The 26310-nt window shown below is 38.7% G+C and overlaps 1 protein-coding gene across 1 annotated transcript; it reads right to left on the reverse strand.

The window, feature by feature from the left end:
- Positions 1-314: 314 nt before the first annotated feature.
- Positions 315-22806, reverse strand: LOC128991861 (neurogenic locus protein delta). Its single transcript, XM_054415091.1, has 8 exons — positions 22576-22806; positions 18236-18529; positions 11454-11508; positions 6421-6678; positions 4853-4913; positions 3999-4299; positions 2661-3823; positions 315-2181 (listed from the first exon to the last, which is right to left on the reverse strand). The coding sequence occupies exons 1-8, from the start codon at positions 22618-22620 to the stop codon at positions 2049-2051; spliced, it is 2310 nt and encodes a 769-aa protein (XP_054271066.1). The 5' UTR covers positions 22621-22806; the 3' UTR covers positions 315-2048.
- Between the last annotated feature and the right edge of the window lie 3504 nt (positions 22807-26310).

The following is a 26310-nucleotide window of genomic DNA, read 5'->3' on the forward strand; positions in this document are numbered from 1 at the left end:
TCTCTCAAAACACTTAATAGTTTTTACCATGCGGTTGGCATTCTGGGTTATAGTAGTATGTTTTCTGTGATTTCAGGCACCTTAAGGCCCTCTAATAACAAAAAATCATTGAAAATGTTTTTTATTCCTCACTATAAAATTGAATATTTTATCAGTTTCATGAAACAAAAAATGGCCCTTCAAAATAGTTATCTTTATTAAGTAAGAAACAAATTTTACTTTACTTTGATTTATGGAACTTAAACTATATATTTTTTTTCTCTTAAGAAGGGGTTGACTAAAGATGTACACAAATATTATTTGCTCATGTAAATTTTATTAAACCTATTTTTACATCACTGAATGTATTTTATACATTTATACATGATTATATAAATTGCTTTGGACAGAATTGTATAATTTATGTCACAAACCATAAAAATAAAGTCAAAAAGGAATATTAAATAAATTAACAATAATTTCGAACATACCTTACATACAAAACAATAAAGATTAATAAATAACATTGATACCATACCAATACTTCGTCACCGTTTTACAAAAATTACCTTGAAGAACGGTTTCCTCAAAAACACTTTTTTTCGGTTATCTCTCAAAATAGTTGGAATATAAAATTAATAATATTTAGAAAAACAAAACAAAATTTACCTATCCTTTTACAAATTAAAGGTTTTTTCTTACAACTGGATATCAACTTCAGAAAGGTGAAAAATAAAGATGCTTCAAACTTATAATAAAGGTTAATTGTAGAGTTAGAATCGTTTCTGGTAATTTGAAAAGAGATCAATAGCTTGGTAATGAAAGGTTAAATATAACCAAGTCTTAAAAATATTCCTCAACTACAGATATCACATTTTATTTTCAATGTAAACTATAAAATCAAATGTAAATTATGTCAAGAACTATTCAGATTTTCAGTTAATAAATAATGCTTATGTCAGTATTAAGCTAACCACTAAGTTTTCAAATTACCAGCATTTAAGTCATCTTGAAAAGTTTAAATATAGAATTTCAAATGTTAAACTTAATTTAATCTCATGAAAACATGTCATGGATTTTTTTTACATTAAATTGCAAATAAGAAAGACTAAAAATATAATTCAAAATAAAACTAAACCTAGAAAGCATTAGTTTTATTTCAAAAATATTTTAAGTACTTATAGTTTTTTCATCAACATTTGCAATATTTTGTATTCATTCAACAATCAATTTTCTTTGACCTGTCCAAAAAATTTGGAAAAATAAAAGAAAAATGTTGTTGCTAAGTTTTTTTTTTTATTTTCCTGTGACAATATAAAGAGAGGGTATCCATTTGAAAATGCTTGAAAGCTGTTCTAAGAAACTAATCAATTGGTCAACCAGCTTTCAGAGGCCTTGAAAATTCCATTTTCTTTCAAACTTTTAAGACTAGTTAATCTCATTAAACTCAAATCTACAATAATGCAAAACAAGATTAGAGAGCCGATGAAACAATGGTAAATACCAGCAGTATCAGGAACAATATTGTCATACGAAAACTATCGACAATATATACAAGATAAATACACTAGAAAATATACAGAATATACAAAATGTTAAAGTCTTTACATTTAAACTAGCTGATAACGTTAAGTACAAAATGACAACAAAGGTAGGTTTAGGGCGTCGCAGTCGCCAGTTACTTAACTGACCAATGCGGCCGTCCCAAACCACCATGACTTAGCATAATAATAACAGGAACATTATATCGATTTGTTTGTCAAAACAAAACCATTTTCATCGCAATAAATTAAGATTTCTCGAGAAATCTTCCCCTACCCTCCCTTACGGATTCAATTACGTAAAACGACATGCAAGATAATGTAAAAATCAGTCGTCAGCCCAAAAAAACTGAGCGATTTATATCTTTTGTCCGTATTTGACTTAGTTTTGTAACGATCACAAAATAAATATTATGTACATTATAGACGATGCACACATACATATCACACGACAGCCGCTAGGGTCGTCTTCAGTCAGTTCCGATCAATTAAATAAATAATAAAGTCTCTAAGATAAGAACGGAGCAGCTAGACTTCAGTCGCTAGCAGCGTGTCAGGATGGTGAGGGAAGTGTTCGTCAATGACGTAGACACTACTCGAGGGCGACATCACCCCACTACTGGTGTCTTTGTCATGTGGTCGCTTCAGTAGCGAGGAATCACTGCAACAACAAAAAAACCAATTTAATTAGAAAATCAACAATAACAAATAAGTAGGCCTATAAACAATCTATAGTTTGCAAAGAAAATATTGAATAACAGTATCAAGTGGGCCGAAGATTGTAAATTTCTATTATTTTATGATTAAAATATTTAGTTTGAAAAGAAATTAAAAACTTTAGCCGGTGGCGTACTTACCTAAATTTTATTTCTCAATATTTATTGCAAAACAAATTTTAATTTTGAACTGCTCGGGTTTTTGCTATTTTAATGATTTAAAACTATATTTAGTCAGTTTTTTTTTGTTTTTTTTTTACTACTTATACTATTATTTTTTATATAATTTTTGTTACAATATCAAAAGAGTTCAATACATAAGTTTTTTAATATTTGGTATAGAGATATGTATTTGGTTGAAATTAAAAAAAAACTTCATTAGAAAGATTTGAAAAAAAATTTAATATTTGAATATAAAATTTACCTTGCATTGCAGAGTGATGAGTCGACAGAGAGGACGGATATCCTCTTGTCTTGTTGCGTAGACCTGGCGAGGTTGTCCAGATCCTTGCAAGACGCTCGGTTGCTGTGTCTGTGCACCGACGCATCTGTGTTTAACTGTTTGTGTGATCTGCTCCTGTGCAGAGTATACACTGGAGTATTGTCCACAGCCACAGGTTTGGCGAAACACAAGTTCTCACTAGGTAGTCCTCCCCCTCCCCCGTCTTTCACACATGGACCCCAAGTGTTCTTGATCATATGTGTGTCTCCTCTCTTGGCCACGGTGCTGTGGACGGCGTTCTGTTCGTTCTGCATTCTCGCCTCATCGTCCGCTCTCTGTTGTTCTCGCTTTCTCCTCTGCTTCATACAGACGACAACGACCGCAGCGATAATGACAAGGACAGGAACAGCTGTAGAGAGAGTCGCGATCACTACAACATGTTCTGTGGTCAACCCCGAATCTATTGGTTGGGAAATGTGCCTCGAAATGTTTCCGATGCTGGATGTCTCTTCGTCTTGACAAGCCTTCCCGGTCCACCCGTCGGGGCAGTCGCACTGGTACCCGTTTACCCGGTTGACACACAAACCTCCGTTGTGACATGGGTTGGAAGAGCACTCGTCGATGTCTATACTGCAGTCTTTACCGGTGAAGCCAGGTTTGCACGTGCAACGGTAGTCATTCACCAAGTTCATGCATTTCCCACCGTTTGCACAAGGCTTGGCAAGGCAATAGTCCACTTTCTTCTCACATAGATTTCCGAGGAACCCCGGAACGCACTGGCATCTATAAGTGTTCACTAGGTCGATACAAGTGCCACCATTCATACAAGGGTTTCCATTGCAGTCGTCTATGTTCACCTCGCAATTCTTCCCTCTGAAGCCTGAAGGACAAGTGCAGTCGTAGCCATTGATCTTATCCCGGCAGGTGGCTCCGTTGCGGCAAGGGTTGGAGGCGCAGTCATCTATCTGATGGTGGCAGTCGATGCCGGTGTAGCCAGGAACGCAGTGGCAGTGGTAACCGGTGGCAGTGTCCTCACATCTTGCACCATTTTGGCAGGGCTTGTCATCACAGGTCTGTGTGGATGTCTCACAGTGGGTTCCGTGCCAGTTTTTTGGACACTCGCAGGTGTAGCCGGATCCAGTGTCCTGCAAAAACACATTCATTAGGATTGATCAGAAAACTATATCAAATAGAAAAATTTTTAAGAGTAAATCTTCTTTTCTATAGGTAGGTATTTCAAGTTTATGTTGGAAAAGCCCATGAAAAATCAATGATTTCTAACTAAATATAGACTGATTTTAGAAATAAACTACTAATTACCTTGCAAGTTCCTCCATTCATGCAGGGCTGATGGGCACAGTCGTCAATCTCCTTCTCGCAGTCAGTGCCAGTGAAGCCTGGAGGACAGTTGCAGGTGTAGGATCCTTGGCCAGTGTTGAAGCAGGTGCCTCCATGTCTGCAAGGCTTGTGGTTGGTGCAGTAGTTGAGGTCCTGGTTGCAGAACAACCCTCCCCATCCTTCCTCACACAGACAGTCCCAAGGTTTCTGGCAAGTTCCGTGTAGACACCCGGGATACCTCTCACACTGGTTGCAGAGTGGACCCTTCCAGCCATTGTGACATCTAGGAAGAAAATTAACTTGTAAGTCCAGGATGACAGTTAAAAAGTGCAATGTTGTGGTTTCTATAAAGAGTAAAATATACCATACAAAGTTGTGTCACTAACGCAAATAAGGTAAAGTATGACAAAGGCGTGTTTTGCTATAGATTTGCCCAAATGCATAAATCACTCTTGTTATGAGAGATTTGGAAACAATAAGTGGCAAGTGACAAAAACTTCAGAAGAATAGTTAGTTATTGACTACAAAACCGACGAAACCATGATGGGAAATAAACAAAAGGGCAAGCAAATCGAGTAGTTGAGGAAGAGGATGAGAGGTGGATGAGAAAGTGGGCCATTGGCATTGGCAGGCGACACTCGTGCATGAGGCTATGCCACTGTCAGAGTTCCCACAGAACTTGCCAAGTTCCTCGCCAGTCAACAAGCCCGTGATGACGTATTCGTATCTTGGGAAAAGTACTATGTTGATGTTACTTGATTTAAATTCGTTAGATGTTTCTTTGTGATTTTCCAAATTAAATTACAGTAAATAGATTTCCTAAATGTGACACTTACATGCACTCGTTGGGCTTGTTGCAGTGTCCGTGCTGTTCATCACACCCTGGCGCACATTTGGCTGCAACACAAACACATACATTAGTACACTAGTTACGTCACACACACATGCACAATACACTCCCCAATGCAATACCCTCCCCCCGCCTCTAGGGTATGCAGCTGTACTTCGGCAGCTGTCCCCGTCAGCGCCAGCTGCCTTCCCTCCCTACATGCTGCCTTTTAATCCCATTGTTGTTGGTGACGCCAAGTTACCAAGCCAGTATTTGGCGGGACCCGTCAACGGCGTCCCTGCGGCCATTTAAAAAATATTAGTGAATTTTGGGTATTTAATTTTTGCGTAAATAAGACTGTATACGTAGACTTTTCCATTGAAAATATGAATACAAATTGCTTATATCAGAAATAATTTAATATCCTAGCGATAACCCCTACAATTCGAGTACATTTATTTATATATACATCAATAATTTTAAACGTCAACACAATGTTTTTATCGTCATAAAGTTTATTTTTTGACCGAAGAAGTCGTGAATAATTTCTAGCGAGCAAAGTATAAACAACAGAACCAACAAACAATTATTGGGAGTATTTTAGCACTGAAAACTACCAATTAATACAGCCATCCAACAATCTGCACTAGAGCTAAACGCTTCAATAATTTCTAAACTTTTAAAGACAAATAGTTCAACAAGTTTTTGCAACGTTTAAACGAGTGCTGACAAGCAAGAGATAGCCACAAGCGGTGTCTGGTGGCCGTTCGTGACAAGAGCTGCAACAGTTTTTGTTTACCGGGCGTTAATCTCTTCATACAAGAGGCGCACGATCGCCCACTGTCATGCTAATGGTCTGCCTTGCGTGCCGCTGTTTGTTTGTCAGCCGACTTGAAGAAGCTTGGTTTTGTCAAGATAAACAAAGGTGTGCAAATCGTACACTTTTAATTACTGTTTAATGTTTTCGCAAAATATTTGTAGAACGATTTAGACTATCGTTCTTTCTCCTCTCTAGACTTGACACCTACGTCAGGCCGCGCCGGGGTCGAGGTAGATCACGAACTATTAATCGACTTCCTGCGCTCGCCTGCTTCACTACCATAAGAGCTGACGGTTTCCTGGCCTTCGCCCGTGGGAACCTATCAGACGTGGAAAATATCCTGTATGCGCTTGCATGATTTACAACCAGGTTAACAAGATGAGACGTGCAAGTGTTTGAGCTTGAGAATGGCGATAATGCGCCAGGCCTTTGTTGGCGGAACTTTGTTAATTTGGAGCTATGATCACTAAATTGTTATTTTTGATAGATCTGCTACTGCCTCACCAAATCTATAAGAAAAGCCAATGTGCCTCATACTGGATTTAAAAACTTGGTTGTGCCCAATCCTCCCGAATAGTTTGCCAATCACCAAGCCCAAAAGAATTGCCAAAATAAGTCTTTGAGTCAAAGGGTCTTAAGAACTTATTGTCAAAGGCTTGATGAGGATCCCAATGTACAAGTAAAACCCCTTCTTTAATCTTTGGTATCATAGACTAAACGTTTACTAACTACATGGAATCACAGTGGAGACTCACGTTTTGTGCAGTAGTCGCCTTGCCAACCCTCGGTGCACACCCTGTGGCCCTGGGGGGAGCAGGTGTAGTGGCCGAACTGGTCGTTCCTGGGGCGGCAAAGGTTAGCACAGCCAGAGCCGTAGTAATGCTCGTCGCACAGGACTCTGTACTCGTAGCTGAGTGACGAATGTGATGATCTGTCCTCTTCCTCGTGCCATTCAGCTCCAGCGTCCAGCCACTGCTGAGTCGTCAGCCTGGAGATCAGGGTCTTGCTGCCTCCTGCAACAACAGATGGGGTCAGCAGGGTCTAATAATAATGAGTGGTATGGGACAACCGTGTCATATTTCGGCAACATGTTGGTAAGGGTTGAGGTAAGTTAAAAGATAGCTTACAGGTTCAACACAAGACTGAAAATATTCAGTTGGCCTTGGCGGAATATTTATTAGGCCTACTATGGGAAACGTGTAACACAGAATATGTTGCTTTAGAGTTTACAAAGTTAAATCTGGGTCGAAGGGGTTGGGGTTGTGATGCATTAGTTACTTTTACTGCATTCTGCAAAGAGATGTGTTTAAAAAATTCAATTGTTTTATGATCCCGAAGAAACCAGAAGCAATTGCCTATTAATCGTTGCTACGTGCTATTAAACATATCAGGAACTTAATCGACCACATCTAAACGTTTCGAAATATCTTCATTAGCTTTTAATCGATCCTCAATAAAACTCGTCATCGTCCGCAAGGACAAAGAAGTCCAAAAGATCATTAATTGTCGGTACTAAAACCCGGCACTTAGCAAAGAGCATGGGATAATTACGGGTGTAATAACAGCCGCGCCGCGTGGATCCGCGCCTGTGAGGTCGGGGTTATAACTACCGAGTGTTTTATTAGATGAAACCAACATGGGAATGAGAACGAGAACGGGGAATGACAAAAACAGAACAATATAAGAGATTCGGCGAGGATTCCGACGTGCCAGAGTCAAGGTGAAGCCCCCTCCACGGCGTCGTGATCGTGAGAGAGTCGTGACGTCACCGCACGCTTTATGAGGCTTCATGCTTCAGGTTCAGACCTGCCTGCGCCTGCCTACAGAATATCAACATCGAACTGTGCGAATGTGTTAACCGATAACGGTATACAGTATTTATTTTTGAACTGTCGCACAAAAGAATCAAATGAATGGGAATGGGCATGGAAAACAAGTAACTTATAAATAAGTGTAACAAAAAAGAATACGGATTAATTTAAGTAGTTTAAAAATGTTAACTTCTTAACTTGATTGAAAAAAAACTGAAGTAAAGTCAAACTAAAAACTAGTTAACAAGTTGTGGTTTTTCTGCAAAATTTGCACACAAGTTTATTCACCGAAGTTTGCATAAAACATAGTAACTAAATCCATAATTTGGAAAAAAATAGTATCTGTGCGGAGGATCCGTTGTACTTTGTACTGTATATGATAATCCATCGATTCCCACGGAACAAGTTGCGTCGACGGGATTATAGGTACAGTCGGTGCGCGTTAAACTGAGCATTGCCAGTGAGAGGACCAGACTGTACCTCGCCCATTGACAGAGGTGGTCTACAGTGAGAGGACGCTGATGTACCTATGGTCCGGTACCCACGTCTGCAGGTGCACTCAGACCTGTTCTGACTCTGGATCTTCAGCTCTCCGGGATATTTAAACCGATAATAACATTGGAGATGCGACAAGAGGGTGGAACTTGGAGCGTTTAAATGCCATTAGGCTTAGATCGCCGTAGATTAAACATTAGAGATATGATATTGATCAGACATTGGTATGTAGATGAGCGGATTTGCAAACACCGGTAACTGCCTTGCATTGAAAATCAAGTGACAAGTTTTATCGGCCTGAGACCCGTCGCTTTTGCTAGTACTGTGTGTAATCCTTAAGAAACACAGTTCAATATATCTGACTACCTATAAAAAAAAACACTTTGGATTATATTTAGAAATATTGGACTGTTTATTCGATATTAATTACGAAGAATTACATAATGAAAACATTTACACAGATAGAACTCAACATTGATAAAGACGTTTTGCATGGTAAATATTGTTCAAGGATACTTGTCAACAACAATTATGAAACCCCAGATCAAAGTAAGAAACTTTCGACTCTAAACTACGAGAAACTTTCTGAGCTCGTCTATACATTATTAACATCCATTTACACGAACTAGAGCATCCCGATTGAACGCGAATACACGGCAAACTCCGAGAATGAAGAGGAGGGACAAAGAAGATTGCGATTGAGGAATGCTACAGTGCAAGTCGGTTATGCTCGGCTGACTCTGTCTAGACTCTGGCTTGGCTAGAGTCACTTGATGCATTATTGATCGCAAAGTGTCCATTAATCCGGGCTGCGAACTTTAATTAAAATACTTCGCGAACAAGAAACGGACACGGCGCCGGCCACGTCTAGCGCGCGACCTTTGCTGACTTTCATCCGTCATCGTGATCGGGGAGTGAAAAGGTGGCTACGGAGAAACCGCTGTTCTAGGAGTTGTGGGGTTGTGGAATTCAAACGACAATAATTGGATAAATTGACGCGTGGAAATCAAAAGGATGCGAATGCGAAATTCAGTACCTATCAACCAAAAGGCAAGTGTAAAAGTTCGCTAAAACATCAGCTGGCAGAAAAAATTTTACCACAAACCCCGTTAGAATGTTGACCGAGGAAATCACTGACTGCCAGGAACAATACGTCGCAAAGACAACACTACAGTGGCGTGCCCAGAGACAGCATCGGCTGCTGAACGACAGTCAATTACTGCAGTCCATCGCATTACCATCACCGCGGGGCTTTTTGTCACTAACCCTATTTTCCGGGAGGTTGGGCGGCGTTCCAAGTCGGCGCGTCCAACACAAAAACAATGCAGTGGGAAACTCGGGTGCGACCTAGGAGGATTAAACATTAAGGAGAGGACACGCTGTAGTTTCGTTGAAGCCAGCGTACTGGGGAGGGGGGGAGGCAGCGCTACTCTCCCGCCCCCTCTCATACTGCGTTGTATGCGTTACTGGAAGATTTGGTAACAGAAATATCAATTAACTATTTAAAAATTAGACTTCATCATCCTACGAAAATTAAAAAGTTAAATTCTAACCGTAATATTAGGAACCTATTAAGAGGAAAGTCAAATATGAACCAATAGTACGGTACGTTCAAAGGTGAGTAATTAATTTACACAAGGATGACTTATTTTTTGGAATTCGTTGTCTTTGTTTTTATTTTTTGCCATACTTGTATTGTGTATTATTTATAATACTCTAACCAGAGCGCGGGACTCCGGTTCATGGGGTCCCGGGTTCAAATCCCGCCATATCACCAATGGATTTTACTGTTCATAAATTAAAACTCAAATCATGAGTAGTACTGTATGTGTATTTGAACATTTTCATAAAGAGAAATAAAATAAGTTTTAATCGTTTAAAATAATGATAAACGCACTTTGGCGGTCAGAAGACGTGATGATTGTTGAACATTCACACTTTTTACTCGAAGTTTCTTTAGGTAAACAGATCAAATATAGTTCAATATGATATTTAAAAAATCAAGAATTTGATTGCCAAGAAATTGTTTTACTTTTTATGATTGTAATTTAATTGTAACGAAAGTTGGTGTAAAAAAAAGTTAGAGCGGCTTTGCATTTTTTCTTAACTTTGGCTATTTAAAATCACCTGCCTAGCACATAAATGACTTAAAACTAGTAAAAAATTATATTAACAAATCGAAAAAAACTATGAAAAATGCAAATTTAAAATGTATTTCATCACCCGAATTAAAATTTTCATTTTAACCTATTATTAGTAAGATTGTTTTATAAACTGGAAAAATAAAAAAAAACTTTATTGTAATTATTTTTCTAAATACCACTTTTAAATATAGGTAAATATATATTTTTTATTTCGAGAAACTCTTAAGGAACACGAATAAATTGTTAATTTGTGTAGATACATCATATTTTTTTCAAAAACGTAATTAAAGTAATCATATGTTCAAAGTCCAGGTCAATTCTTTCAACTTTGATCTTCAATAATAAATAATAAATAATATTTTTTATAGGAATGATTGACACTGTTCGATAGCAAATTTAATTTACTTTAAGAATGCCATCGGTGAATAACACAGGTGTTTTAGTTTAGCGGCAATTTTAATTCGAAACAGCGCGCGTCGCGTTTTTCCCTATCTCTCCCATGTTATAGCCGAGGCTTTTTGCCACTCTACGGCTCCGCGTGCCCCTCTAGTGTTCTGCTAAAGCTGGCTTCACCGCAACACGTGTATTCCTATTTGCGTGCCCTCTCCTTAATGTTTAATCCTCCTAGGGTGCGACGCGAGGTTCTACCGTAAATATACGGTCAGCACGGCCCGCCCATTTTATTAATAGCCGTAACCATCGCGTCGTGAGCTATTGTCTCTGTTATTACGGTGGAAACATGAGGATCCGAGGAGGTACAGTCGGGTTCAAATCTGCGCGCCGACACCTGGCCGAAGGCTCGGATTTCGGTTCCCAGGAAGTAGGCCTAGGCCCAGGCCGGAAGAAGACCAGCTGGGGCGCACATGTGAGACGTCCCGGTCAGTGTTTTGGCACATGTGTGTGGACAATACTGAGGTAATGCCCGCTGGATATTCCGCCGGGCGTTCAGGGGAATTCCGCAACCCTGGAGACTGGGGTACTAGGAAGGTGGCTTGGGCCGTTATCTAGGTGTCAACCGAATGTCAATTGGAAATTTGAGTTTGACATTGAAATTTGATACAATACAATGTAAACATACAACCTCAGGTGTTGGCCTGTAGATTAAGCCTACTCTATACATAAAATGTTCGAGCGGAAGTGCATCAATTAACAATCACACAGTTACTGTTGATAACATTCAATTAACACGTCATAGTAGTATGTTATTAACTTTTAACAAAAAAATTCTTTAAAATGAGAATCCTACTCCATAAATAGACAGACATTGAAATCTACAACAATCGCGTTTAAACTTACAACTAGAACGATTAACCTAGTTATAAACAGAGGTGAACTCACCAGTGGTGTTGTCGTTGTTGTCATGCCACGCTTCCACGATCAGAGAGAAGGTACCCTGAAACAGAACAAGGCCGTTACAAATCCGAACAGACAGTAAGTCAAGTGACAGAAGATATGATAATGTCACTTGTGCAACTAACAGCATAAATAACTCATCGCGCGGCGAATAGAAAACCAGTCGGTAACTCATGCTTATGGATTAACAGGTAGCCGGTTGGGATCTGGTCGATTAAATCGATATAGGGCAGTTACAGTGGAAATGTTTTGTATTACACGTAGCGTACAGACACTTCATGGCCTATCAGTGGTAAACAGAGGATTACTATGCTTGCAGTGCAACAGCGCGAGCAGCTAATGGAGAAATAGCTCATGCTTAGAAACACTAGTTGGTTTAACTAGTGTTTACAAGGTACCCTAAGTAAGTTTTTAAAGTATCAAATAATTACATGTGAGGACGCAATCACATTCATTAATAGTAACACAACTACAATTTGCTAAGCCTTTGAACACGTCCTCAAAACACAAATTTGTGAATACCCAAACAAAAATTACCAGTCTTTAGCCTTAACAGCATTTTACGCAAAATCCCAGACAAATGGGCAGACAAGATCGTCTTTGTGAATAACGCAAGAGGTGCAACTAGACGAATCCATCATAGACGAGATTGGAAGGGTAAATTGCGAGCAGATGAATGGAAACCGGTTGGATCTTCCGGCGGTTCGGCGGCCCGGTTAATGTTAATTGAATGTCCAACAAGAGGCGGGCAAAAAACGCACAAAGCTGTGCGCGACCAGTTTCATCTCAGAACGTGTTTTGGACGTAAACGTATGTCGGGCGTCGGTCCGGACCGGTGACGGCGATACTACAGGATCGATGTCACTCGTACTAGAGACGTCCAGTGTCCAGACGTCATTGACACTTGTGTGGTGAGTATTCGGTCGAAACTTGCAATCACGAGCATTTCCATGAGAGTTCTAGGATTTATGATAGAAATAACCTTATTGGATATAAATACATGAAAAAATATGATCTAAAAATTTGGCAATTGTGCTCTCAAATCCTCTTAATAACGCACCTTTAATTTGGTAACTGAACACATATCATAGGGCAAAACTTTGTCAAGCAAAGGACAAAAGCGGGAATTTTGAGCAACTGAAAAACTGTCAACCCGGAGAATTGTATTTACAGACAAGAATAACTCGGCGTGGCTCTTACAAAATTGTAAATACTATTCACTGCGTACCAAATATTATACATAAGCTACTATCACCAATTGTTTCAACCATAACAAAATTTATTTGGGTTGATGTTGGAACTTTCACTATGTGGACAGTTTTACATCAAGATACAGTACCAACATTGTTTGTTCCCTCGTCCATCCTTTCCCAAGATCCTATCTGGCCTTGGACCATCTGCCTATTGGAGAAAATGTTGACAATGTAGCAATATTCTCTCACAGAACCGGAAAACAATTTCTTTAAAACAACAAATTATCAAACCTGTAGTTTAGTCTAATCTATTTGATAGTGGTCTACCATGTACGATTCTTACCCCAACTCGTTAATTAAATAGTCGAATAAGCAACGCATCCTTTGGAATAAAACCTCTAAACATCTCAGTTCTTCACTCGTGATCGAAATTCAACAGCCAACCCTTCCCATTGATGGATCACCGCCAAATACCTTCGTGGCAATTCATTGACACTCTGTCACTTAAATACTGCAACGGACTACTGATTGGCGGGTAAATGCCGCATGCAAAGTCCTGTTCTGCTGTCTTTGACGGAGTTCCAAGAACGCCCAAATGATCGTCACGACACGACAGAAGCCAACCGACTTCCAAATCCGGTCATTGTTCGGCGAACGTTGGCCCATCGAGGCCCGCTAGCCAGTGGGCATGGATAAACGTGTCTAAATATCTGTGCAATTATTCAAACATTTTCAACAATACAGTATTTGAAAGTATGCTGCTTGAAAGTAGATGCATCACACAGTATGTAATGAGTGTACGTGCTTAACAGAAGTTATGGAAAATTGTCGTCTTGTTACGATTACCAGTAACAATTTCAGCCTTAAATAAAAAAAAATCGCAAAGAAGAACATTAAAAAGATTTTGCAAAAAACCGTAAAAATAAATCATTTTCGGTATTTTGGTACTCTCCAAGATAAAGCTATTGATCACGTTTGTAGCCTATAACATTGAAAATTTTAATTTTACGGGAAAATAGAGAGAGATCCTCAAGTGTAAACTTACAACTCATCGACATGACAATACCGTACATTGTTAATTCACAAGGTCGGTGATTTATGGTCGATTTAGTCGAAAGTTTAAATGTAAAAAAAGAGTTGATCAGGATCATAGACTACTGGAAAATTATGTGTTACAGGCCAAAAGGAAACCCAAAGGAACCCCCTACGACTCATAAACATGTCAATAACACTAGTCATTGTCAACAGGATTGCTCATAATCCGTTATTAGATTTAAAATGATATCCAAAACGCTCAATCGAAAGTAAATGAAGACAGCAGCGGTACATGACGTGGCGGAGACTGACTGGAGACTGGAGTGCGATGGCAGGATGCAGCGGCCAGGTAGGCTATAAACAGTGAGCTACAGCAATGTGCCAGATTAAAGACAGTGACACACTATCGATCTTTTCCCCGAACAAGACCCCGAACCGAGCAGGGAGAAGGGAGAAGGGAGGTCGAAGGGAGGATGTTCGATAGTGTGTCACGAGTCCGTACACCGATCAAGACGCCGAACAAGACATCAGGCCGAGCAGGGAGACGAGCGCTCTGGAGGCGGTTTTTTGGCGAAAGATCAAAGAAAAGATCGGTCCGATGTACGGTCCGATGTACGATAGTGTGTCACGGTACATTTTTGCCCCGTACATCGTCGCGAGCGCCGCACCGAGCGGCCGCCTGCGCTAGCATTGATAGTTCCGCGCTCTCACTCGCACACACTCTCTATCTCTCTCCAAACTTCCTTTTGCCGCGCTCGGTAGAATTCGTCTGGTCTTATTCATGTTCGGGGAAATGTTCGGAGTAAAATTTTGCTAATATTTATCTCCCTTCTCCCTTCTCCCTGCTCGGTTCGGGGTCTTGATCGGGGAAAAGATCGATAGTGTGTCACCGCCTTAATTGGGCCCCAGGGCACGACAAGCGTTCCCACGGCACACCGACTACTGCCCGCTCCTCGCGCGGCTGGCGGTCTGGCTGGACTACACTACGCTACGTGTTCAGTTGGTGGTCAGGTAAACAGTTCATGTACCATGTGATTCCTTAGAGCAAGGGTAACACACTGTGAAGCTGCCGTAGAGTAAGAAAACTAGATTCTACTAAAAGCCAGATGGTTTGAGGCTACAGTTAAATAAAATCAAAATTCTACTTACAAAACTTAGAATTTATTCAAAGCGAATTAAAAAGGAAGAATGCAATATAACCACAGTTAATCATAAATAGTTCTCCGAACACCCTGAATTCCTAATATTTATTTAGAACCTAGGACTCAATAAAGAGAAAACATGCAATTCATCTAACCACATAAAAAATAATTTCAAAATTACACTCCAAGAAACGATCCAAAAAACTCCGACACACCTGCTTTCGAGAAAGGGAAACGAAACCCATAATAAAAGGTTCCGCACGTATTTAAAAAATAGTCGGATAATTATCGACACACGTCAGCCGCGAAACACGGGTCTGAAATAACCGATATTTAGTGATTTCGAAAATTGCCACACATTGGCGAGATTGACGCCATAATCGTAGGAAGACCGCACTAATTGACGGGGTCGGGGTCACAATTATCGGGTTTTAATTGTGAGCTAGGCCTAGGGTCCGTACCCACGCCTGCGTCTCATTCGGAATTCCGACTGCGAAAGCTCCAAGGACTCGAGGAGGACGAGCATCGAATATCACGTTGAAATATAACAAGACCGCGGTATGAATAACAATACTGTCAGGTTCAATGGAACCGTGAGAACGAAGATAATTGGTGGCATGCGTGCTAAGAAGTACGCATGCGCGCTGAGACCCGCACATAACCTATATTTTACCGCATCTGCGATTGTAAGCAGAAGTTTCGTCTAACCCAGATAGACCGGCCTTGGGTGACGAGGTTGTCTAGCAGGTGGGAACAAGCGGCAATTATGCTCAGTCAAAGACCTATAAATTATGTTTGTGCACATTGCGATTGCAGATACCGTGGGTATGCAGGGCCTGCAGACGCTAGGAATGCAGCGGTTGATTTCGCTTGAGAAGATAACGCATCAGTTGAACGTCGAAACGTTTAAATGCGTGACTTTGAATCAACTGCTGTCAGATTACAAATTGCCTCACAATAGAACGTCGATAGCAAGACTCTAGAGGAATACAGTTACTGCTTAGTTACTGAAGAAAATGCTTAGTTACTGTCAAGTGGTAACAAACTTAGTTCTCAATGGTTCACGAATAAACAAATCTTTTTTTGAAAATGTGCTATTCCGGGGTGTAAAATAATTTGCAGTATATCGGAAGGAAATAAAAATTACTGAATTGAAATTGAACTAAAATAACTGGACACAACATTCTCTACCCTAACTACTTTAGACTAATAGCGCACCCTTAGAAAGCAGTAGCCGGTAAAATCACGATTTAACGCCAACCGGACCTTCACAACGAGACAAAACCCATCAACGAACCTGTGAACCTGTTACCCTGAGTCGAAAGGGAAAGCATAAACGTTCCTAGGAACTAGCTACTGGGGACGAGCGACGAACACCGAAACTAAAACTGTAGACAAAGCCGTCAGTGACTGGTTTACAATCGCCCCTGCTACTACTACCCGGGGGTCTATTCAGTTAATGTTGACACCATCGGAGACATTGTCTTGTCCGTTACGGCTGTATATCCATCAGAGCACTCATGATGGCTGATCACGTGACCCCTGGGCCATCGGTCAATTAGCCATCAGAATTAGGTCTACTCCTGAGCTGGGCATGTCTCATCCACGCACAATCGAAGCCGTACCAAGTACGAGCAGGTGGCACGCAACATTGCTTTTAAAAGGCATTTATCTTGGATTTAATACTTCAATATATTTGAGTTAAGTTGTATTAAGAACGTATTTCGAAGGTATCCTATCAATATTTAGGTACGGTATATCGTTTGATTTTTAGTTAAAACTATGCAACAAGTTGATAAGCTATCAAGGAAAGAACTGGCACACGAAAAACTTCAAGTTTCCTCACTATACCCTATATTTTATACCGTCGTATTCCGGATTCTTCTATCACAACGCGTTTTGAGTGACTTTGGGTGTTTATACAAAAACTAAATGGCTTGAAACACTAATATTTATATTAGGACCGGTAAACTACATGTAGCGAGCACATTGCACAAAGTTTACGAACAAAAACACTCAAGACCCCATAGAAGGAACAGACTCGACCGTGAATGTGGGGCGAACGTACAGAAATAACTTGTGGAGCGGCGCGACGCCGAAATCGCCGGTGAAAAAATGCCCGGCACACGCCACATGCGTCGGGTCAAACAATCGATAACACCGGCTACAACCGGGTGAAATAATCGATACCACCGGCTACAACAACAGTCGCAAAGTAGGGCCATCTGTCGCTCCAACAATGGGACCTGGTCGTGCACATCTGTCGTCGATAAAACATCGCATAAAATCATCAGACGCATCTGCCTTTCTGCACCCCGGCCTGGGGTTGCAGAATGGCAATTCCGGGTCCATTGTCTGATGGCTAGGAAGCTGGTGCGTTGAAATGTGTGGACTTGTATTAATGGAACTCGCACAATGTACAGTTTGGAAGTATGACTCCTTAAGTGATTCAAAAGGCACTACAGTAGAATGGTTTTAAACTGACTTTGTTGGGCTTGATCTGATAAGCACCGTGGTAGGTCTCTAGCAAGTACAAACTTAATGCAAAACTACCTAAACTTAAAAATTTTAAATGCCTTAACATTTTGAGACTTGTAAATTATAAGTTTTTGAACACATAGACTTACAGTTGAAAAGATCGCAATCAAATTATTAAGGTTAGTCTTAGAACATCGACATCCTTATCTTTCCTCTGTTTACTTTGCTCCCTAATCCCATCGACCTATCTACAGTTCCTGCACCGATATCGTAAGATCGTAAGTTTTACACTGAACGTTCAGATTTCCTACAGAAGCGCCTGGGAAGCCAGCTGTAGCGCGTTACCTGAGTCCCACAAAGGCTAAGTGTCTGGCAGAAGTTTTTGCCCGATCATCTGTCGAGGAAGTGTGGGAAGAAAACCGACTGAATGGCCTGAACCCGAGCTACGCCCTCTGTCAAACAATCCATCCCTTCACCCAACCCTTGAGAAGGCTGTTGATTCGTCTGACTTCATCAGATTAGCCACACTTCATATTCTAATCAGACCCTTTGAGGTTGATTTTGTTCTAATGAGTGGATACGTGGGAGCTATGCGAATGACTTTTGGACTCAAAAAATGTTATTCATCATCACTGTCACAATATACTACACAATAACTGAGGTAAATGAAGTAAATGAGTTGTAGATACTTATACTACCAACGACAACAACACTAATCACCATCTCAATAAGGGTTTTTCTGGAATTTGAATTTTGTGTAACGCTGTAAATTCATATATCGATCTGTAGGCCTACATAAATCTTACCCATAAAACTAAAATATTTTCTGATAGATCCACTGAAGGTCCTACTGATTTGAACATATTACACTGATAACATTCACACCCATACACCACAAGAACCCGAAAATTCTACTCACCGGCCATGTGAAATCAAAGTTGAACCTGATGGGGTTCTTGAACTCCTCCGTCTTGGTATCACTTAACTGAACCGAATTTTCACCGAGCACTGGGGTAATGACGTCACCAAACGTGCAGGGGGAGGTAGTATCAATCTTGACTTGGTAGTGCTTAAGGCATATCCTGAACCTGGTCCTGCACGGTCCCGCACAAGGGTCGGTCCTCTCACCACTACAACACTGGCCAACACTGTCCTTGCCGAACTTGTTAACGAAGGACTTGAGCCGCAGTTCGAACACTCCAGACGACTGGGCCTGGAAACATACCAAGGGGTCAGTTGCTGATAAGCAGAGGGTGGGAAACGTACCAAGGGGTCAGTTACTGATAAGCAGAGGATGGGAAACATACCAAGGGGTCAGTTACTGATAAGCAGAGGGCAGGAAAGTAGAGGAGGTCTGAGAGTAGAAGATCAGATAGTATTGGAGAATGCTTAGATGGATGTAGGAGTAGGCTAAAAGGTAAGATCAGGCATAGAAAGAGGGAGAAAGATATAGAGGTATGATTAGAGGTAGGTAGAAAATAAAGTTGACATGAGTAAGGACATAGGGATGTACGGAGGGCACAACTACAGCCAAAGTGCAGGACTTCTGTCTAAAAAGCTGGAACAAGATATACTAAAGAATAATAATTTAAGAAGGATAGAGTAGGAAATAAATTATAACTACAGCAAATTAAGGCGAAACATGTTAAAAAACAGGGAAAAGAAAATATTTAAATGCACGACGGAATAAGAGAGACGAGAGGAGAAAGGCATTCACAGGAATAGGCGACTACATTCCTTAATCCATTCAATGTATTCGAAAACAAATCTAATCTATGCTATAATGGATAAAATACTTTAAAGGGGATTTTGCACAGGCAATTGTTTGGGAGACGGCAATTTAAGTGTCAAAATTGACTATGTTTACGTAATATAATTTATCAATCCAAACAAAAGTCATTGAATATCTAGAACGTCTACTAAAGGTTTCACACATCCTCTGATCATAAGTTACTTTAAAGTCAGAATGCAAACAAGTATTTAAATTCGAGTGCAAAACATCAACGACGTCATTTTATAAAAAAAAAAAAACACCCTCACATATTTAACTGTTCGGCTCAACAATCGTTTGTTTCTCGCCCCAACAACAGACTGTATTCCAAAAACAACTGTGAACATTTCAGCGCACCGAGCCACTTAATCTCGGAGTATTTTTCTATCGGTCTAGGCAACATAAATAACTTCGGTTCAATGGAAACATAAAACTCACAGAAGACCAAAGCGTTCCAGGCGTGATTTATTTTGATCCGGAGTCCAAAACTCGAAAACGAAACAACGCCTTGAAACGTGAATCAAAATTTACGAGCGGTCTAGAAGTGTTTGTGTGGTTTAGAGAGTGAAATTGGTTTAGACAGCTTGGAAAATGTTTGTCTAGAATATAAACCGTTCTTGACAATACATGAGATTAATAAATTTAAGTAGCAAAGAAAGAATAGCAGTAATAAATTACAGTCTTCGAAAGAAAACATTGTATGTATCATTCAAAAATAAAACTTTAAAATTGTGATTAGTCTTTAATCCTAACACGTTAAAAATAATTACTGTAAAGAATAAGAACGGTAGACACTTAATTAATTATTTATTGTCCTAGCTGCTACTCGATCAAAGGCTAGTTTCATATTCTTTTCAAGATAGATTGTGGATTAAAAGAATTTTACAACTTAAACTACAAATTAAAATCAAACAACGTATTGCAATTATTACAAATTAAATTCAAACCCCTGCTGTCGTAAATGGGCGTATAATATACATTCTTATATATTTGAAGAAATCTGAAGTATACTTTAACTTAACGATGAAAATGTGTTTAAAAGCGATTCTCATTACTACTTATCATTACTCATTCTCCTGAGTTGCCTGGCTTAGATATCAAAATTGAACAATCAACCCTTCATAAAACGTTAACCCCGGTGAAAATAAATAACCGGCTGTACACTCGGACTTGACCAGAACGTTAGAAAAAGCCCAAGGACTGAAGTGGATAAAAGAACGAAAGACAGGAAAATAACGCAACACTAGGGAGCAGCTGATGGAGCCAGCTGGACTTGGGCAGGTGTTAAAAAACACGTTAGCTGTCCAAGGACTGGACTAAGACTACCACTGTGTAGGCATCTACTGGACAGAACGCGATATAATAGTACTTTGATGTAATTATTTAATATTTGGCTACTATTACAGTCGAGTTTTTGAGAAGGATAGAGAATTAATAAATTAATGATCTTGAAATCCGAATATTATCTAATTAACTAATATATTTTGTAAACACGTTTGTTAGATCTCTAAGTTACTGACGTAGCTCATTCCCATTGCCTAGTCAAGTTAATAAACTAAATAAATCAACAAAATCTGAATGGATTAAATCAATTATTTAACCAGATCAAACTAAAAAAAAAACGCTAAGATTTTGAAACTATTAAATTGTTCTGATGAAACATTTACATCAATTAATGATTTTAAAATAAACACAATAAATTGCCGGTTGCATGTTAACAATATAATATTATGTATGCCTATTGTAAAAAGGTGTTTGGGCCAACCGCGCGAATGCAATAAAATTAAAAGTGATCGTATTTTAATTTGATTCATTATGAGGAGAAATCATAACAAACAATTTATAGAGCTATTGAGGTTGTAATTATGTTATGATTGCTTTACTATCTTGTTGACTGATAACCAAAGTGTAGTTTATTATCTAAATAATGCGTTCAAAATTAGGATTTTATTGTATTACACCCGGCTACTATTTCACACGTTAGGTTTTTACTCTATGCCGTATATAGGCCCTACTTTATTATAATGTCAAACTCATCAAAAAATAGATATAAGTAGTTGAAATATACAATTTTTTTCGTCTTAGTTTTAAAATGCTAAAAATAAAAAAAAACTCATATACACCATAGGATGATGAAAAAATTTTATGCTGGATTCAATTATTTGTCTAAATTACAGATTTCATCAATCATATACCGATAAGAAGCCTTCTTTCGCTTAAATACCGATCATTTACTACCTTAATTGCATAGTTGGTCCCTCTTTATATTTAATAATACTTGTATTATATATGATAATTTTAAAGTTTGTTTTCTCTCTACAAATGATTACGAACATAGCAGCCTGCCATCATTGCTTTGTTGTTTAAACTAATGGACAATAATTTGAAATCCACCTTCATTCATCAGTTCGAGAATTATGAATGTGCATGAAACATGTTCAAGTTTGTCGTCATATTTACTACGTATATTTCAACGCTTTCACAACAAGAGCTCGTCTCAAATGCGAAGACTAAACAATAAAGCTATCAAACTAGAGATACAATTTCCGAGTGCGGAAACTAGCCTGGATAACCACTCTTAACGAGAGCTGGATGCAATTCATTTCATACTGCATTAATGCTGAGCATCGCGGCATTAAACGAAATCGTGAGAACCTCCGAGGCCGTGCGACCGCGGCAGGTGCCTCGGCCGTCTCGCTAAATATAGGCGTCGACACATAAAACTATCGGGAACTCAATAACAATAAGTGTAAATAGCGATCAACAGTAGCGCCTATTGTCGAGCGAATGTAGGTTGGCTATTTCGGTTTTTTGAATCAACAGTAGATTGGGAGTGTATTTTTATATCGTAGTAAAAAGGTGTGTGTGGTTGACTATAATTGAAGGCTACGATGAATATGCTGTAGAATTAATATATAAATAATTATGCTCTAAGTAGGAGTGGTAATTACATCGTTTCATGAAGATACCGGAAAATGACACCGGCATAAAAAGTATGACGAGCTTTTTACTTCTGCTTTATCGTTACTATGGCAATTGCTGTACAGTACCTATCATTACAAAAGTGTAAGTCATTGTTTTAACTTGCAAAGACAAATTTGATATTTTATCATGACTATGAAAAGAACAGACACGATGATTGTTTTGTAGGTTAACTTATTGTATGATTGTGAATGACACAGGTTTCAAAGATGAGAATGTAATAAATTTGCTTTCTAGATAATGTAAATATTTTGTTTTGAATATTGTTTAATTGATAATAGAGTGAATGTAAATTTCAAACTAATTTAAAATTCACGTGATTTAAAAGTTGGTATGAAACATTCATTACGACAATAACAACGCTAAACCCTCGCTGATAAGACAATTCTTTGACAGTAGAAGAGATAGGTTAAAAAGCCGGTGTCCTACCTAACATAATAGCTATTTAATATACTTTGAATTGATTAAGTTTAAACCTCCTACAGCCAACTACCGACAATACTTACTTGATTGAAGATAGCCAGGATGATCAAAGAAGATATCCAATGCATGGTAAAGCTTGGGTTATTCACTATAAAATCAACAGTGCACTCATCTAGCCATTGGCAGAACTATCACCAGCACATCACTGCACTATAACTAAATCACTGCACACTGTATTTACAGAACCAACGTGTAGCCATCCATGATCGCGCACTACGAGCGGAGGTTAGTCGTACACGATCCGAACAGTAGCGCGTCGTAGACCTGACTGACAGCGCATCTCTGGCGGCCGGCTCGCAGTACTACGTAGTTCCGCCAGCTGCCGCAAGAGACCTCCAGTGCTCGGCAGATGTTGTACAGTACACAGCACACACCAGGTGGTACCCTATCCTGTAGTGTATAGTAAGCACGCGTCACTGTGACGTCACGCAACAATGTGACTGGGCAGGCCACAGATTGGTTAATACTGTACTCGATGAGTACTTGAGTGGGGGTGAATAATCATTGTTGGGGAAGGTTGTTTGTGTTTGGAGTTTATAATAAGTTGTTACCATCTTATTACCTTTATACCATTGACTTTATATCAACCAAAGCTGAGTTGTTGACCAGCATAGCTTGATAGGCTGCGTCAATATTAAAATATAAATATCAATTATTTACAACAACATAATAAGACTTGTATCATTCAAGGAATTAAATTAGAAAGCTTCAAAAATAAAAATTGATAAACTCCGCTTGGTTTTGGACGAATAGGAGTTGTGGGTTGTACCATTGTACCATTGACTTTGGATACTATAAGTACACGACTGATCCAACTGTGTGCATCTGAGAGAATGTGTCTGGAAAGTCTTGATCTTGACTAAATAATTTTATTTTTATTTTTGGGTGAATTTTACAACGTGCACTTTATTATATGAACAATTCCAGGGGGTATTCCATATTAATGGATTTAAACTATATAATATTTAAATTGATATTAAAAAAATGCACTCTACACGAATGCCGAACATAAAAATAACTTTCAATTGTATCCAAAGTCCAAGATTTTATTCCAATAAGCATGCAAATACACGGAAATTACACGTCCAAATATTCGGCAGATAATGTAAACCATTTAAAACTAATTAAACTAAATGTGTTAGATTACCAATGTAATCAGATTTAAAGCCTTCTAGTCATCAAGGCACTCTTCACGTCGAGGGGATTCTTATGTAGGTTGTACGAGGTATTATTTGTGGAGTTTCTCTTCATGTATCTTTCTGAATCCATATAATTCGTGATTAACTTAAGAACATACAAAGTCTTTCCTGTTTCTATATTGCCACGATTTTTTACCCAGATTAAACAATTTGATCAAACCTGTCACCACTTGCTTGGATCTGAACATGTTACAACAAGAACAACAATTCCTCAGCTTTTACATGCATCCCCTCTATCTAATTATGCTTCTTTACTATTCCAACAACGTTCAACGGTGAGGGGGGATGGGTGCTATAAAAATTGTAAAAAGCCACTGTGTTTTCATTGGCTTTTTAAAATGTATAAATAAATTGACACATCATAGTTTACATGTAAGTAAATGGTTTAAATCTACTTGGCTGATAACAATTCACCTTCCTTCAGTAGATACAGAGCTGAGGACGATGATGTGGGAACAAACCAAAGTGGATGGCGATTGGCGACCTTGATGTAATGATTTTGTTTTTAATACCCATTATTGATACTATACCAAGAATTATTAATGGTTTCGTTTGATTCATAAGCCCCAGCAGATGTAGAACAACTACTGTATAGATAATGCAGATTACGTTGTTGTTGTTTTTATAGTCATCAAAAGACAAATATAGGGTTTGGGTTTGATTTCTGATTTCACCTCCGGGCAATAGGCATATTTTAATTTGTTCTCCAGTAAATGGTCACGTAAATAAAATAATTTAAATATAAAAATCTTAACAGGTTTTCTATGAGTGGCACGTTATACAATATTTATTATAGCCTTCTGAAGAGCATGTGTTTAATGAAAGTGAGAGGTAAGAACAGAACCCATTGAAGTTTTACTGTACGGAATGTATCAATCTGCAGGAGGAGGATGATAGTTTCAGGATGTAGTTAATTGTAGGCGTAAACAAAAACTAAAAGTTACTAAATTATACAAAAGACTGTTTATAATTTAAAATTCTAATAATTTTGGAAAGATCGTGTACATTTTGAAATGTTAGGCCTAGTACTCGTAAGAAAACGAAACTCATTAACATGTTTTAACTTGGTTGACTAATTAATGTTTGAGACATTTTATAAGAATAATCGTTAAAAATACAATTTTTCTGCACATAATCTAGCCACAACTAAAATTTCCAAATCTGGCGAAGCAACTTAAAACCTTCAAGTTTAAATAATAATTTAGAACGTGACAGAGTTGCTATAGAAAAATTACAATTATTGATATCCATTCATCGACAATTTTGTTATAGATACTATCAGACCTACAAAATTGCTGACACAATCTTTTATACTCATCGTAGAAATATTAGGATACTATGTAGTTGTCACCGGAGTAGCCAGAACAACTTTCTTTAGTGACTGAGAACAACATATATTTTATATGTGTTTTTTTTTATGATGACCTTGTGTATATATTGTAGGGTGGAGTTTTTTAAGTGTACGCTCATGCTATTAAACCTTTCCTACACTATTCACTATTCGAGAAAAACATTAGTAAAAACTCCAACAAAACCTTTTATTCCATCTGCCCTCTACTATTTAACAAGGCTCAGATCAATTTCAGATAGGAACACCAATGGGCCAAGACAAGATAATTATCCGCCATATGCAGGCATATGCCAAACGCAGACACTCTACACCGATTTGTGATTAGTTCTGTGCTTTTTGTCCAAGACGCCGGCAGATGGACCCTCGCCACAGCAGTCAGGACATGTGCTACCCAGGGTTCACCTTCCCACGGTAAAAAACTTGTCCACTTTTTGGGTATGAATGGAGAGAGCCGTATTCGGACATCTGCCGGGTTCGGGTGTCTCCGCGATACTTCGGCAGAGCTCGGGCACGCGTCGACGCGTGGCTCTACGCAGCCGCAGGATAATCTAGTTTATAAAGACAGGTGTGTAAGAGAGAGAGACAATGCCTGTGGCCCACATCTACATAGCACTTAGGATATTAAATATAGGAGGAGTAATAGCTGTCGAGATTGTCTGCCCGAGGGATTGAACCCGGCGTCGCTACTCTCACGCTTAAGGGTGTTTGGTCAAAAATTTGATGTCTTATTTTTTGTTATTGTTCAATTGTACTAAAAATTAGAGATACGAATATATAAGAAAAAATTTTTTATTTTGAATATTAAGCGAGATATGGAGCTTGAAAGTAGTAAATTTTTAAACTTTGGTACCAGTTCACAGGGAGAATGGGTAATGCGATTCTCACCAAAATTTGCATTCAGGTGTGGAAAAATAAGATAATAATCACTAGCTATTTAAAATTTAAAATTAAAAAAAAAATTTTATTTTTTATTTTTTATAAATTTTTTAAAAAATTAAAAATTTTTTTAAAAAATTTTAAAATAGCTGTTTGTTTTTGGGAAAAATGTATCAGTATGTTGAATCAAAAAAAAATGTGATATGTTAACTCGTTTGGGCTGTGAATTCGTACCTTTGATGCCTTGCGCTGTCGGAGCACTACTCGTTGAGAGTGTGTACACTAACACCGGGGCTTTAGAATACAACGATAAACGTCAATGCGTTTCAATG

Source organism: Macrosteles quadrilineatus, unplaced genomic scaffold, assembly GCF_028750875.1.
Source record: "Macrosteles quadrilineatus isolate MER2022 unplaced genomic scaffold, UCM_ALF_1.0 Scaffold_4__1_contigs__length_99947679, whole genome shotgun sequence".
Taxonomy (NCBI): Eukaryota; Metazoa; Arthropoda; class Insecta; order Hemiptera; family Cicadellidae; genus Macrosteles; species Macrosteles quadrilineatus.